This window comes from Mauremys reevesii, linkage group 3 (genome assembly GCF_016161935.1).
Source record: "Mauremys reevesii isolate NIE-2019 linkage group 3, ASM1616193v1, whole genome shotgun sequence".
NCBI classification, from domain to species: Eukaryota; Metazoa; Chordata; order Testudines; family Geoemydidae; genus Mauremys; species Mauremys reevesii.
Window position 1 is genome coordinate 86,656,556 of NC_052625.1, and position 12,933 is coordinate 86,669,488.

The 12,933-nt window shown below is 44.1% G+C and overlaps 1 protein-coding gene across 9 annotated transcripts in view; it reads left to right on the forward strand.

The window, feature by feature from the left end:
- The window catches only part of RPS6KA2 (ribosomal protein S6 kinase A2), a 445,421-nt gene that overhangs the window by 254,259 nt on the left and 178,229 nt on the right, over positions 1–12,933 (forward strand). For 3 of the 9 annotated variants that reach the window (XM_039528707.1, XM_039528708.1, XM_039528706.1), the window contains one exon: positions 4,303–4,450. The exons of 5 other annotated variants lie outside the window; for them this stretch is intronic. In XM_039528707.1, coding sequence (XP_039384641.1) covers positions 4,303–4,450 — 148 coding nt within the window. Of the gene's footprint in view, positions 1–4,302; positions 4,451–12,268; positions 12,324–12,933 lie in introns of those variants that run through there. One more of the 9 variants, XM_039528711.1, reaches the window with a different exon arrangement.

Sequence of the window (12,933 nt, forward strand, 5' to 3'; positions counted from 1 at the left end):
CCAATTTTTCCACATCCTTCTTGTAGTGTGGGGCCCCAAACTGGACACAGTACTCCAGATGAGGCCTCACCAATGTCAAATAGAGGGGAATGATCATGTCCCTCAATCTGCTGGCAATGCCCCTACTTATACAGCCCAAAATGCCGTTAGTCTTCTTGGCAACAAGGGCACACTGTTGACTCATATCCAGCTTCTCATCTACTGTAACCCCTAGGTCCTTTTCTGCAGCACTTCTGCCTAGCCATTCGGTCCCTAGTCTGTAGCAGTGCATGGGATTCTTCTGTCCTAAGTGCAGGACTCTGCACTTGTCCTTGTTGAATCTCATCAGGTTTCTTTTGGCCCAATCCTCTAATTTGTCTAGGTCCCTCTGTATCCTATCCCTACCCTCCAGCGTATCTACCACTCCTCACAGTTTAGTGTTATCTGCAAACTTGCTGAGAGTGCAGTCCACGCCATCCTCCAGATCATTAATGAAGATATTGAATAAAACCGGCCCCAGGACCGACCCTTGGGGCACTCCGCTTGATACCAGCTACCAGCTACACATGGAGCCATTGATCACTACCCATTGAGCCCAGCAATGTGGCCAGCTTTCTATCTACTTTATAGTCCATTCATCCAGCCCATACTTCTTTAACTTGCTGGCAAGAATACTGTGGGAGACCGTATCAAAAGTTTTGCTAAAGTCAAGGAATAAACATCCACTGCTTTCCCCTCATCCACAGACCCATTTATCTCCTCATAGAAGGCAATTAGGTTAGTCAGGTATGACTTGCCCTTGATGAATCCATGTTGACTGTTCCTGATCACTTTCCTCTCCTCTAAGTGCTTCAGAATTGATTCCTTGAGGACCTGCACCATGATTTTTCCAGGTACTGAGGTGAGGCTGACTGACCTGTAGTTCCCTGGCTCCTCCTTTCCTTTTTTAAAGATGGGCACTACATTAGCCTTTTTCCAGTCATCGGGACCTCCCCCGATCGCCATGAGTTTTCAAAGATAATGACCAATGGCTCTGCAATCACATCCGCCAACTCCTTTAGCACCCTTGGATGCAGCGCATCCAGCCCCATGGATTTGTGCTCATCCAGCTTTTCTAAATAGTCCTGAACCACTTCTTTCTCCACAGAGGGCTGGTCACCTCCTCTCCATGCTGTGCTGCCGTGCAGTGCAGTGTAGCAGTCTGGGAGCTGACCTTGTTCGTGAAGACAGAGGCAAAAAAAGCATTGAGTACATTAGCTTTTTCCACATCCTTTGTCACTAGGTTGCCTCCCTCGTTCCCACACTTTCCTTGACTTTCTTCTTGTTGCTAACATATCTGAAGAATCCCTTCTTGTTACTCTTAACATCTCTTGCTAGCTGCAACTCCAAGTGTGATTTGGCCTTCCTGATTTCACTCCTGCATGCCTGAGCAATATTTTTATATTCCTCCCTAGTCATTTGTCCAATCTTCCACTTCTTGTAAGCTTCTTTTTTGGGTTTAAGATCATCAAGGATTTCACTGTTAAGCCAGTAAATGTGTGCATGATCGGAGTGTTAGTTTCTAGATTTAAGCAAGGTAAAACTGTTTTAAAAGGAACCTGTACTTTTTTCCTAGTTCATTTCACTTATCTTTGCATCTGAAACATCTCACATCTTATTCTCAGAATTTAGAGGATCTTTTCCTCATGTCGTGGAAAAATCCATTTTGGATGCAATAATCTACACAGGTCTGTCTTATCAGCCATTTTTGGTAATTGAGAGGAGAGCAATACAAAAAAGACAGACTGCTATATATATACATGCAGACAAAAAATGCAGATCCAGTAAATGTGAATATGTAATAAAATAAACTTTTATAGTTTCATAGATTATAAGGCTAGAGGAGACCACTGTTATCATCTAGTCCAGGGGTGGGCAAACTTTTTGGCCAGAGGGCCACATCTGCGTGGGGAAATTGCATGCAGGGCCATGAATGTTGGGCTGGGGCAGGAGACTGGGGTGCAGGAGGGAGTGAGGGGTGAGGAGGGGGTGCAGTGTGCAGGAAGCGGCTCAGGATGAGAGGTTGGGGCAGAGGAAAAGTGTGAGGTGTACGAGGGGGCTCAGGGCAGGGGGTTGGGGTGCAGGAGGGGATGTGGAGTGCAGGAGGGGGGTCAGAGCAGGTTGCAGTGGAGGAGGGGGCTCAGGGCAGGGGATGGGGGTGCAGGAGGGGATGCGGAGTGCAGGAGGGGGTCAGAGCAGGTTGGGGTGGAGGAGGGGGCTCAGGGCATGGGGTTGGGGTGACGGAGGGGTGCACAGGGGGTTGGGGGCTCGGGGTTGGGGTGCAGGAGGGGTGCAGCAGAGGTTGGGGTATGGGGTGCAGGATGGGTGCGGGGCTCAGGGCAGGGGTACAGAAGGGGTGAGGCGGGGGCTCAGGGCAGTGGGTTGGCATGCGGGGTGCAGGAGGGGTTCAGGGTGCGGCTCCGGATTGGCGCTGCTTACCTGGAGCGGCTCCAGGGTGGCAGTGGCGTGCAGAGGGGCTAAGACAGGCTCCCTGCCTGACCTGGCCCTGCGCTGATCCCAGAAGCGGCCCCTGGGGGAGGGGGGGCAGAGGGCTCCACGTGCTGCCCTCACCTGCAGGTACCTCCCCCAAAGCTCCCATTGGCTGCGGTTCCCCGTGGGCCGTAGTTTGCCCACCCCTGATCTAGTCTGACATCCTGCATAACACAAGCAATAGAACTTCTCTGAATTAATTCCTGTTTGAACTAGAACATATCTTTTAGAAAAACATCCAATCTTGATTTTAAAATTGCCAATGGCAGACTTCATCAGGTCATATTTAAGGGGCATCTGCCCACTAGGACAATGGCACACACAAGGTGTATGTTCTAATTTTAATTAAAAATAAAGGACCTAAACCTGTATACACTTAAGCACATGAATAATTTTATGGATATGAATTGTTCCAGTAACTTCAGTGGGAGATTTTACAAATTTTTGCACGAAAGAAACATAGGACACTATTAAAACCTAGTATAAATTATGTGCAGTAACCTAACTTCAATAGTTTTGATCTAATATGGATGGGTAAACACATTTTGAAATAGATTTTTGTGTAGATGGGCAGAAACTTTAGAACCAATGCATTTTTCATTAAAGATAAAGTTGTTGACCATACAAGATATTTTCATTCAAAAGTTTTAAAATAGATGGAGACAATATAAGAGAATACAATAGATGAGAGACAGTAGAAATTGAGTTACAGTGAGTATACATGTTTGGGATTTTTAAAAGAGGGCCTAAGGGAATTAGTTGTCTAACTCTTTTTTGAAAATCCCAGCCATTGTTCTGATACCAGCTATATGTATTTTTCTAGTTCATCCCATATGACTCATCTTTCCTAAAATAGTTCACTTGATAATTCAATACAGACAGTACCCTGCATGAATTTTTTTCCTACTGAACTGCAGAGCTATATTGATAATGTGAGGTTAGACTGGGGGAAAAGAAATTAACGAGCAAATCTCTCCAGAGGATGGGAAAGATATGATACTAGCCACTGTGATAAGCAGTACGAGTCCTGGCTCGCAGCCCCCCATGCACATCCACATCGCTGTAAGTTATAAGTAAAGCTAAGATTTTGTCACTGATATTTTTAGTAAAAGTCACGGACAGGTCACGGGCAAGAATGAAAAATTCATGGAAGCCCATGACCTGTTCCTGACTTTTTAAAAAATATCCATGACAATATGAGGAGCATGGGCAGCTACGGGCAGGCTGGGAGCTCCCAAGACCCCCACGACCCATGGGAGCTCGGAGCTCCAGGGTCCCCCTCTACTGGCAGCTCCCTGCGGCGGCTGGGAGCAGCGGAGGGCTCCCACAGCTCCCTGCCTCCGCAGGTGTCAGGTGACCCGGCAGTTCCCAGCTGGCACTGGCTGAAGTCATGGAGGTCTTTGGAAAACACGAATTCTGTGACTTCCGTGACCTCCATGACTAAATCATAGCCTTAGTTCTAAGACTTAATATACACACAAACGCAGACACACACCTCTCTCTCTCTTCCCCCCGCCCCCGGGAATTCTGAGGATATGATTATCAATAAAGCTTACCTGGTTTATGATGCCGTCAGAACTGCTATTCACAGTGATTAGTTTTTTGATGATTACCTGCCCTCTGAAAATAAGGACCCTTTAAGTGTCTCAGGCTGAGCACTAAAATCACCAGTCACTTGACAATCCTGGTAAACCATAATTGTGTTGGAGTTATAAATTTGCTCTTCTACAATGAAGATACATGTCTATAACTTACATTAAAATGCATGCATACACATCTCTCTCCTTCATTCAGGCAGAACAGGATCTCTCATCATCCCTTCCATTTTACCAGCATCAAACAAATACCTCAGAAAAGAGACAGGCCTTTCACGTTGTTCCATGAAGCAGTAAAGACAAGGCTTGAGAACAGAAGATGCAGTGGAAAACATCACTGCGAAGTGGTGAGGAGTTACTAGGGGTCTGATCCTAAAAGGGGCTGAGCATCCTGTGGATGGGTCAGTACCTTACGGGATTGGATTCTCAAGAATAAAGTAACATTATAACTTTATTTGGTGTACTGTGGGGGTTGCTACATTCCTGTTAAGTAACTGAATCAGGTGAACATTGAATGCCTCTTGTTTATTGCTGTGCAACAACCCTGGATGAGTTCCCCTGATGGCTACTCACGAGGTTCCCATACTGGACCCAAACCTTGGGTCCCACCTGGGGTTAGGAAGAATTTCGGCACTGACTGTGACTGTTGGCCTCCAGGCACACACTCCTTGTGCGCACTCTCTATGTCTCACACCCCTCTTGACAGTGGGGAATCCATAGTTCAATTACCTAGGCCTGTGATACTCACACTGAGGCTCGCAAACCGCAAGTGGCTCGTTAAGGTGTCTCCAGTGGCTCTTTGCAGCACATGCTATTAAAACACTGTGTGATTTAATTATTAACCAACCAGGATTCTTTTACTATGTTATTAAGCAATTGTAGTTGATAAAATAATAATACGTGGTCAGTCATTTTGCTGTGAGAATAATATGTATATATAAAACCGAAATATTTCGCGTCATACCGTTTAAATATCAATAGTACTATAGTAAATGAAACCATGAATTCACACTACTGTGGCTCTTTTGGGTAATGTTGATCGCTGATTTGGCTCCTGAATCACTGAGGTCTGAGAATCACTGAGCTAGGCCATGAAACTGGGGCCAGCGCTCCCAAGCCTCCCCAGTAGCTATTGCACACTCCCAGACTTCCACCAAAGCTGTGGACCCTCTGGTTTACTGTTCCTCTCTTCAGGGACCACATGATTGTGTAAGCAAATAATGCACAGAATCTTACACACACACACACACACACACACACACACTTAGATAGCACACAAGATATACAGTTTTTAGAAAAATTATAAAAGCCTACATGTAAACCTCTGCCTCAGTCTCCCCACTCCAAGAGCCCTTTAGGATTTGTTCAGTGTATTTTCAGAGACTCCAGGATTCTTCTGTACCCCCACTCCTCCAGTCTTATCTTCTGGTCTCTCTCTGCTCTCTATCATAGCTGGTGAGAGGGCCACCCTTTTATAAGGTTCCAGTTCCCCCTGTCATGTAAGTCTCTTCCTTGTCAGATGATCCATTGCTTGATTACAAACTTACCTGACTGATCTGATTCCTCAGGCAGCGGTGTTTACAAAATGGAGAATGATGGTTTATATAGATATGTAAGGCATACGCTAATTCATCATGTACTGTAAGATCTCAGAAGGTGGAAGAGCTTTTAATCAAGAAAAAAGTACAAATTAATGTGTGCTTTGTAAAATCCAAGAATTGTATTCATAGTGATGCAGCAGTGAGGCAGATCCTGCAGTGGCCATAAAGGTTGAGGAGATGATCTTGTATACAAGGGAAATATAGGCACATGAGTAAGTGGCAGCAATATTGCACCACTGCTCATCACCAGCTCTCCCTGGTGCATATCTACTGTTACTTCTGCATGTGTCTCACTGTCAAGGTTTAGAACTTTAGAGTACAAATGTGGGGACCTGCATGTACCCTTCTAAGCTTAATTCCTAGCTTAGATCTGATAGCGCTGCCAGCAACCAAAAATATAGTGTTTTGGTACACTTTCCATTCCCCCCAAACCTTCCCTGGGGAACACAAGACCCAAACTCCTTGGGTCTTAACACAAGGGGAAATAAACCATTCCCCCACCTTTCCCCTCCCTTGGTTACCCTGAGAGGCTACACTGATCTCAACTCCTTGGATCAAAAAAAACCCAGAGGAATTCACTTTTCCCCCTTCTTTCCCCCCCCCCCCCCCACCAATCCCTGGTGAGTCCAGACCCAATTTCCTGGATCTTAAAACAAAGAAAAATCAATCAGGTTCTTAAAAAGAAAGCTTTTAATTAAAGAAAAAGAAAAGGTAAAAATTATCTCTGTAAAATCAGGATGGAAAATGTATTACAGGGCACTTAAATTTATATAGCGAGAGAAATCCCCCCTAGCCTCAGGTTCAAAGTCACAGCAAACAGAGGTAAAAATCCTTTCAGCAAAAGAAACATTTACAGGTTGAGAAAACAAACCTAAGACTAACATGCCTTCCTGGCTGGGTACTTACAAATTTAAAACATGAGACTGATTCAGAGAGGTTTGGGGAGCCTGGATTGACGTCTGGTCCCTCTCAGTCCCCGAGAACGAACAACCCCCAAACAAAGAACACAAAACAAAGACTTCCCTCCACCAAGATTTGAAAGTATCTTGTCCCCGTATTGGTCCTCTGATCAGGTGTCAGCCAGGTTTACTGAGCTTCTTAACCCTTTACAGGTAAAAGAGACATTAACCCTTAACTATCTGTTTATGACGCTCACAGTAACTTAAATTAAAGTGGCTACAACATTCTGCCTTCAGGAGCAGGTTTAGTGACACTCACAGCCATACCTACCCCCCCACTGTCGAAATGCCGCCGAAGATCCGGACTGCCGCCGGTGAGTACAAGCGCCTCAGCTCCCCCACTTTGCCTCAGGCCCCCTGAATCCTCTGGGCGGCCCTGACAGAAATTAGTCCAATGAAAGATATCCGCTCACCCACCTTGTCTCTCTTATGAAATCAAGGTATTAGCATTTGGAATCACTAGTTTGTTTCAATCATGTGACGCTGTCACTCTGGAGACCCAGGGTTAGAAACTACTAACCTGGAGCCAAATTGTCCCCTCAGACAGGAATCTGTGCTGGAGGAGGAAATTTGCAAGGATCCTTTCATAGAGTTCCTCCCTGGTTGTTCCAATCTATAATGAACATCTTGTTAAAATGAAATTAAATATGTATATTAGTTAATGTTCATACTCTGGGGCATGTAATTTAGAGAAATGCTGAAACGTTATTAAAGAAGTACATGCAATACCTAACAAAATAAATGCCTCTCTTGTGCAGTGTCACATAATGGGAGGGAATTGGTGAAGCAATGATATTTAATTTGAAAAGATGGGCAGACTGATACAATAAAACTGACCAGAGGGGCATTTCTCAAGCTATCACTCCATTGTGGTTCACGGGCAACAAGATCTGTAGTGCAGTCCCTACTCAGGCAATACTCAGTTTGATTTAAGTGGAAACTGTGCATAAGTGGTTCTGGGAATAGTTTGGCCCTGGGTAATGGGGATAGAAGATTTGCATTCAGTTTTTATGAACCCTCGTAAGGCCATTGTTCTCCAGTTTCTGATTGATTGCCTTTATGTAACAAGGGCAGCTCATATAGACTTGTCAAAGCCACTGAAGAAGATCAGCTGTGGCTGCTGCTGTTTTAACACAAGCTACAAAGGTTGCAGAATGGATTGGTCGTTTTTTACACAGTGGAGCAGCATGTTTTTAATAATGCTTGGGATGCTGCTTCTACTTGCTTTCTCCCTCTAAGTACTATTATGCTGCACAGTGGGCCTTATTGCAATTTTGCTCATAGTGAGAAATACTCCTAGACCAGGGGTCGGCAACCTTTCAGAAGTGGTGTGCCGAGTCTTCATTTATTCACTCTAATTTAAGGTTTTGTGTGCCAGTAATACATTTTAATGTTTTTAGAAAAAGGGCTCTTTCTATAAGTCTATAATATATAACTAAACTATTGTTGTATGTAAAGCAAATAAGGTTTTTAAAATATTTAAGAAGCTTCATTTAAAATTAAATTAAAATACAGAGCCCCCAAGACTGGTGGCCAGGACCCTGGCAGTGTGAGTGCCACTGAAAATCAGCTTGTGTGCTGCCTTCGGCACGCGTGCCATAGATTGCCTACCCCGTCCTAGACCATAGTCCCTCTGTCAACTTCCACTTGCTTGTGATAAGGCTGTATTCTATATTCCAATGTGTTCTCAGATTTTGCGTGCCTCTGTTTTGGGGGGACCACCTGGAGACACCTTCAAAGGACCTGCTTTTCAGAGGTGCCAATCACCACAACTGGAACTGAAGTGAATTGGAACTGTTGGTGGTCAACACCTCTGAAAATCGGGCATCTATGATTAGGATTTATCTGTGTTTTGTATTGTAGTAGCAAGGAGCCCCAGTCATGGAGCAAGAGCCCGCTGTGCTAGGTGCTGTACAAACACTAAACAAAAAGATGATCCCTGCCCCAAAGAGCTTTCAATCTAAATAAAAATTGAGACATACAAAATCAGAGGCTACTTAAAAAAAATTGTCATGATACCCTGTGCATAATGTAACTATCCAGTCCTAGTGTATGGTTCAAGTTGACATGGAATCTGGGGATTTTGTTTGGGTTTGGATACTTGGGTTTTGTGTTATAAGCTTCATTTATTAAGATTTTCTTTGGCTAAGTGTAGTTTATTGAGATTAGACACTATAATAGCTGCATGTATGCAAATCTCTCAGCATTTCTTTGGCTGTCTCACTCTGATTATCAAGCTTCAGGCACAGGGACTGAAAATCATTCATGGATGCCTTGTCAGATCAAGAGATGTCTGTAAGTGGAGAATGAAAGAGACCCAATTACTGATTAGTAAGGCTCCATGTTTGTCACAGAGGTCACAGAAGTCACAGATTCCATGATTTCCATGACCTCCGTGACTTCAGCAGTGGCTGGTGCACCTGGCTCAGGGGCCACCTGAGCAGCTCAGGCAGCCCCTGGGCTAGGAGCACCGGCCACTGCTGGAGCAGTATCCCACCCCCACCCCCAGCCCCCATCAGCAGGAGTTTGGGGTGAGGGCTCAGGGCCAGGGTTTGGGGTGAGGGGTGGTGCTTGCTGGGGGGGGGAGTGGCTCCCCGGAAGGGCAACAGCAACTCCTCTCCCTCAGCTCCTAGCTCCATGTGCTGCCTCTGCCCGCAGGCACTGCCCCCACAGTTCCCATTGGCCACAGTTCCCAGCCAATGGAAACTGCAGAACCGGGGCTTGGGGCGGAGCGGAGGCAGCACGTGGCGCTAGGGTCCCCACTTCCCAGGAACTGGGTAGGGAGCTTGCCCCAGCCCCACCACCCGCCCCAGCCCCACCACCCACCCCAGCACCCACGACGCCTCCTGGGCCACAATCCTCCCCACCCTCCAAGTTTTAGTCAGAGGTATATAGTAAAAGTCATGATGGACAGGTCATGGGCCATGAATTTTTGTTTATGGCCCGTGACCTGTCCATGACTTTTACTAAAAATACCGTGACTAAAACATAGCCTTACTGATTAGAGATGTTGTATTGCCTCATTTTTGTAGCCTTGAGTGAACAGATTTTAATTCTGGGTTGGTGCAAATGAGTATCCGAATAATTTGGGGAGTAGCTAATTTATTGCATTTGCAAATATGTTAGCAATGTTCACTTAATTTCCACGCCCCATACTATTAAAATCTGCCACTGTGTGACGTTGGACTGAACATTTAACTGGTTAGAAATTTGGGTTCTGATGGCCAAATCATGCTGCCAGTCTCCACACATGTGCAAAAAATTTTCCTTAACTGAAACTTTTCTACATCCAGTATATTTCTGTATAAAGATGTCCACTGGTTACAGCTGATGTGTTGGGCTTTTTTTTTTCCCCCTGCCATGCGGACACTGGTGAGTCCCTCAAAAGGGGGCCCAGTCTGACCCAAGGTGGGAGTGTTCTGAGGGACTCTCAATGTACTGTATGATACCACCAGGATAGGGTGGGTATTTTGGAGTAAAAAACAGCACCAGTTTAAAACAGATCTCATGCTGCTCACCATCCCTATAAGTATATAGTCTCAAAATAAAAAGTGTTGCTATCTAGCAGTTATGGTTGAGAAGTGCTCATCTACATGTGCAATTACAAACCTATTCTTTTAATGTTTGGTTTAAAAAAAAGTTAAATAATCATAGTCTGTGAACTACTTAAAATCCTTCATTCCAAAATAACAAAGCATATAATATATAGGCCTTATCTGGCAAACTTTTACCTGTGAATGAAAGAGTCCACTACAGGAACAGAGTTAAGGTTTTGTTGCTGCACAGAGATTTGCAATCTACTGGCCTGGGGTAAGTTTGGTATCAGGGCATGTCTACATGAATACAGCAAGCAGGGGTGTAAATCTACAGCTCTGTAGTGTGCTGAACACTAACTGTCCATGAGGGCCCTGCTGCTGCTCACTAAAAGTACCCTTGTGCCCATTTGAAACAGCAGTACATCCACGCACGCTACAGAACGTCTACGACTCAGCAACAGGGTCCACACAGACAGTTAGTGCACAGCACGCTGGAGCACTGTAGATTTACACCTCAGCTTGCCACGCAGTAAGTGTTCCTGTAGATATTCTCTCACAAGTGCATACATCATCATAGGTGGTGGTTTCTATGGTTTGCTTTTATTGGTTTTTATTCTGAATAATGTGTGTAATTGTCCAGGTTTAGAGTAGCACTTCACAGCAGATTTTTGTTTGGAGATTTCTTTGGTTTTTATACTAGGAATTAATGGGGCTGATTCCCATGAACACTAAAGTTCCTTTTCACCACTCCTGCAGCTTAAGGGAGCTTTATAATGGGAGTAAATGCAATGTACACCCCCTTCAAGGAGGTCCCTTTACGCTGCCAGAGTTATATGAAGGGACATCAGTGCAAACAAGATCTGGGCCCAATGTCTGTGAACATTATTGAGGAAAAAATGTGACTGGGGTAGAGGGAATGAGGGGCATGAAAAGTTCAGAGAAAGGGAAACTTCAGGGCCAGGAAGAACAAGATCACTGTGCTACCGACTTCCCGCTTGCAAACAACCCTCTGTTCTAATCTACTCCTTCCCTTGTCTACTGTTAGAGGTATGCCTGAATGGGAAGGGTGTGGTTTAGTAGATATTCCACACCAGGCAGTTTTTTTGTTGATCTTTTCTCATTTTGCAAGTTGTTTTTCCAGCCTGGAGACGTAGCTGAGCATAAAATTTATACCGGATACATTTTTTAAAAATATATCTAATACTGTAGATTTCTTATGTATTTTGCTATCTGTTATTTTTCTTCTCAGAAGCTCATTTACTTATATGAGCTTCTGAAAAGAAATAAAAAGCTTTGCTTTTTTTATGAGCCAGCAATTTTAGTTCCTTTAAAGCTCATAATACTTGAGAACTTTGTGTCCTCATCAAATCCTTGAATGTGCCACAATTATACACAGGTTAAGGGGTTGCTGCAAATCTGCGGCCACCTCTTCTGCCGTAGCTCTGGAACTTAGTTACAGTACGTGTATCCTGTAGCCACCGGGAGCTGAGACGATAATGAACATGAGCGCTTGGCAACTCGGTGTAATATGCTCCTGTCACCTGCTGGCTTTGAGAAAGCATTTACTTGCATAAGGCTGGGTAATCCCATCTACTGATACAGATGCCAACTCCTTAGAACTGTGATGTTTTTGAGCAGATGAGGGTGAAACTCATTGGGAAATACATGGAAGCGTTTCTGAGTCAGGAGAAACAGTATTCTCAAGTCTTGTCCTGAGCTTAAACATACTGTATCTTAGAACAGCATTCTGCCATTTGATGCTAATTTAACTGTGCCTAGGGAATATAGTCCCTAAACTGTAGGGGCGCATAGGTATCAGTGTATACACATGTGCATGGGCTTGCATGTGTATATATAAACACTCTAGTCTGTCTTTGGACATAGTTAAAAGCCTTAAAAGAAGCAGAGTTCTGGGTCAGACTTACTTAACAACTCTCATGTGATTTTTTTTAAATTAGAATTCTATGAAATTCTAGAATCAAAGTGAAAGTGATCCCTCAAACACAGAATTTTAAAATTGCCCTAAAATTCCATTCCCGAATAGCCCTGTTCCTGCTGTGGGTGAAGTCCGTGTCAGATCTTCCCTTGTCTTTAACAGGAGACAGAGCAGGGAGGTTGGACATGGTAGATAAGTAACATCATAAACCAGAGAAGCATTTAAAACAAAATTTGTAGTTCAGCTTATCAAAAGCTTGCATGCTTAGGGTTTTTAAATGTTTTTCTTTCCACGCTGGGATTCTAATTAATAATCATTAATTAGTCCCTACCCTCTCACAGCATTTTGTATTTAGAGCCTCAGCTGCCTTTGAGCCTGGGACCCTTTTTTCATTTAGGCAAGGCACTTGGTATTCAGCCTCACTAGCACATTTTTAATGTATTATTATTACATTCTATTGTTGTGTCAGAGCCTACATTGGAACAAAGGTATTACTCAGTAAACGTTTGTGGCAACAGAGGGCTGTAATTGCTAATTAGGAAAATGCATGGTAATTTAGTAAGTGAGATATTATAACCATCTTTGATTCAATTATCTGGTGGATGGATTTGGAATGTACAGTGAGGGACCTGGGGGAAAAAACATATCACAGATTGGTCAAATTGTTTCATTAAACAGATTTTGCTTTTTTTCCTTGGGAAATGCATTTAATAAGCCCGGTTCCTTAAGTAGACCAGTTCCTTTAGGAATCCAGGCATAACTCAATGCCTGAAATCACGTCATTAATTATTCACAGCA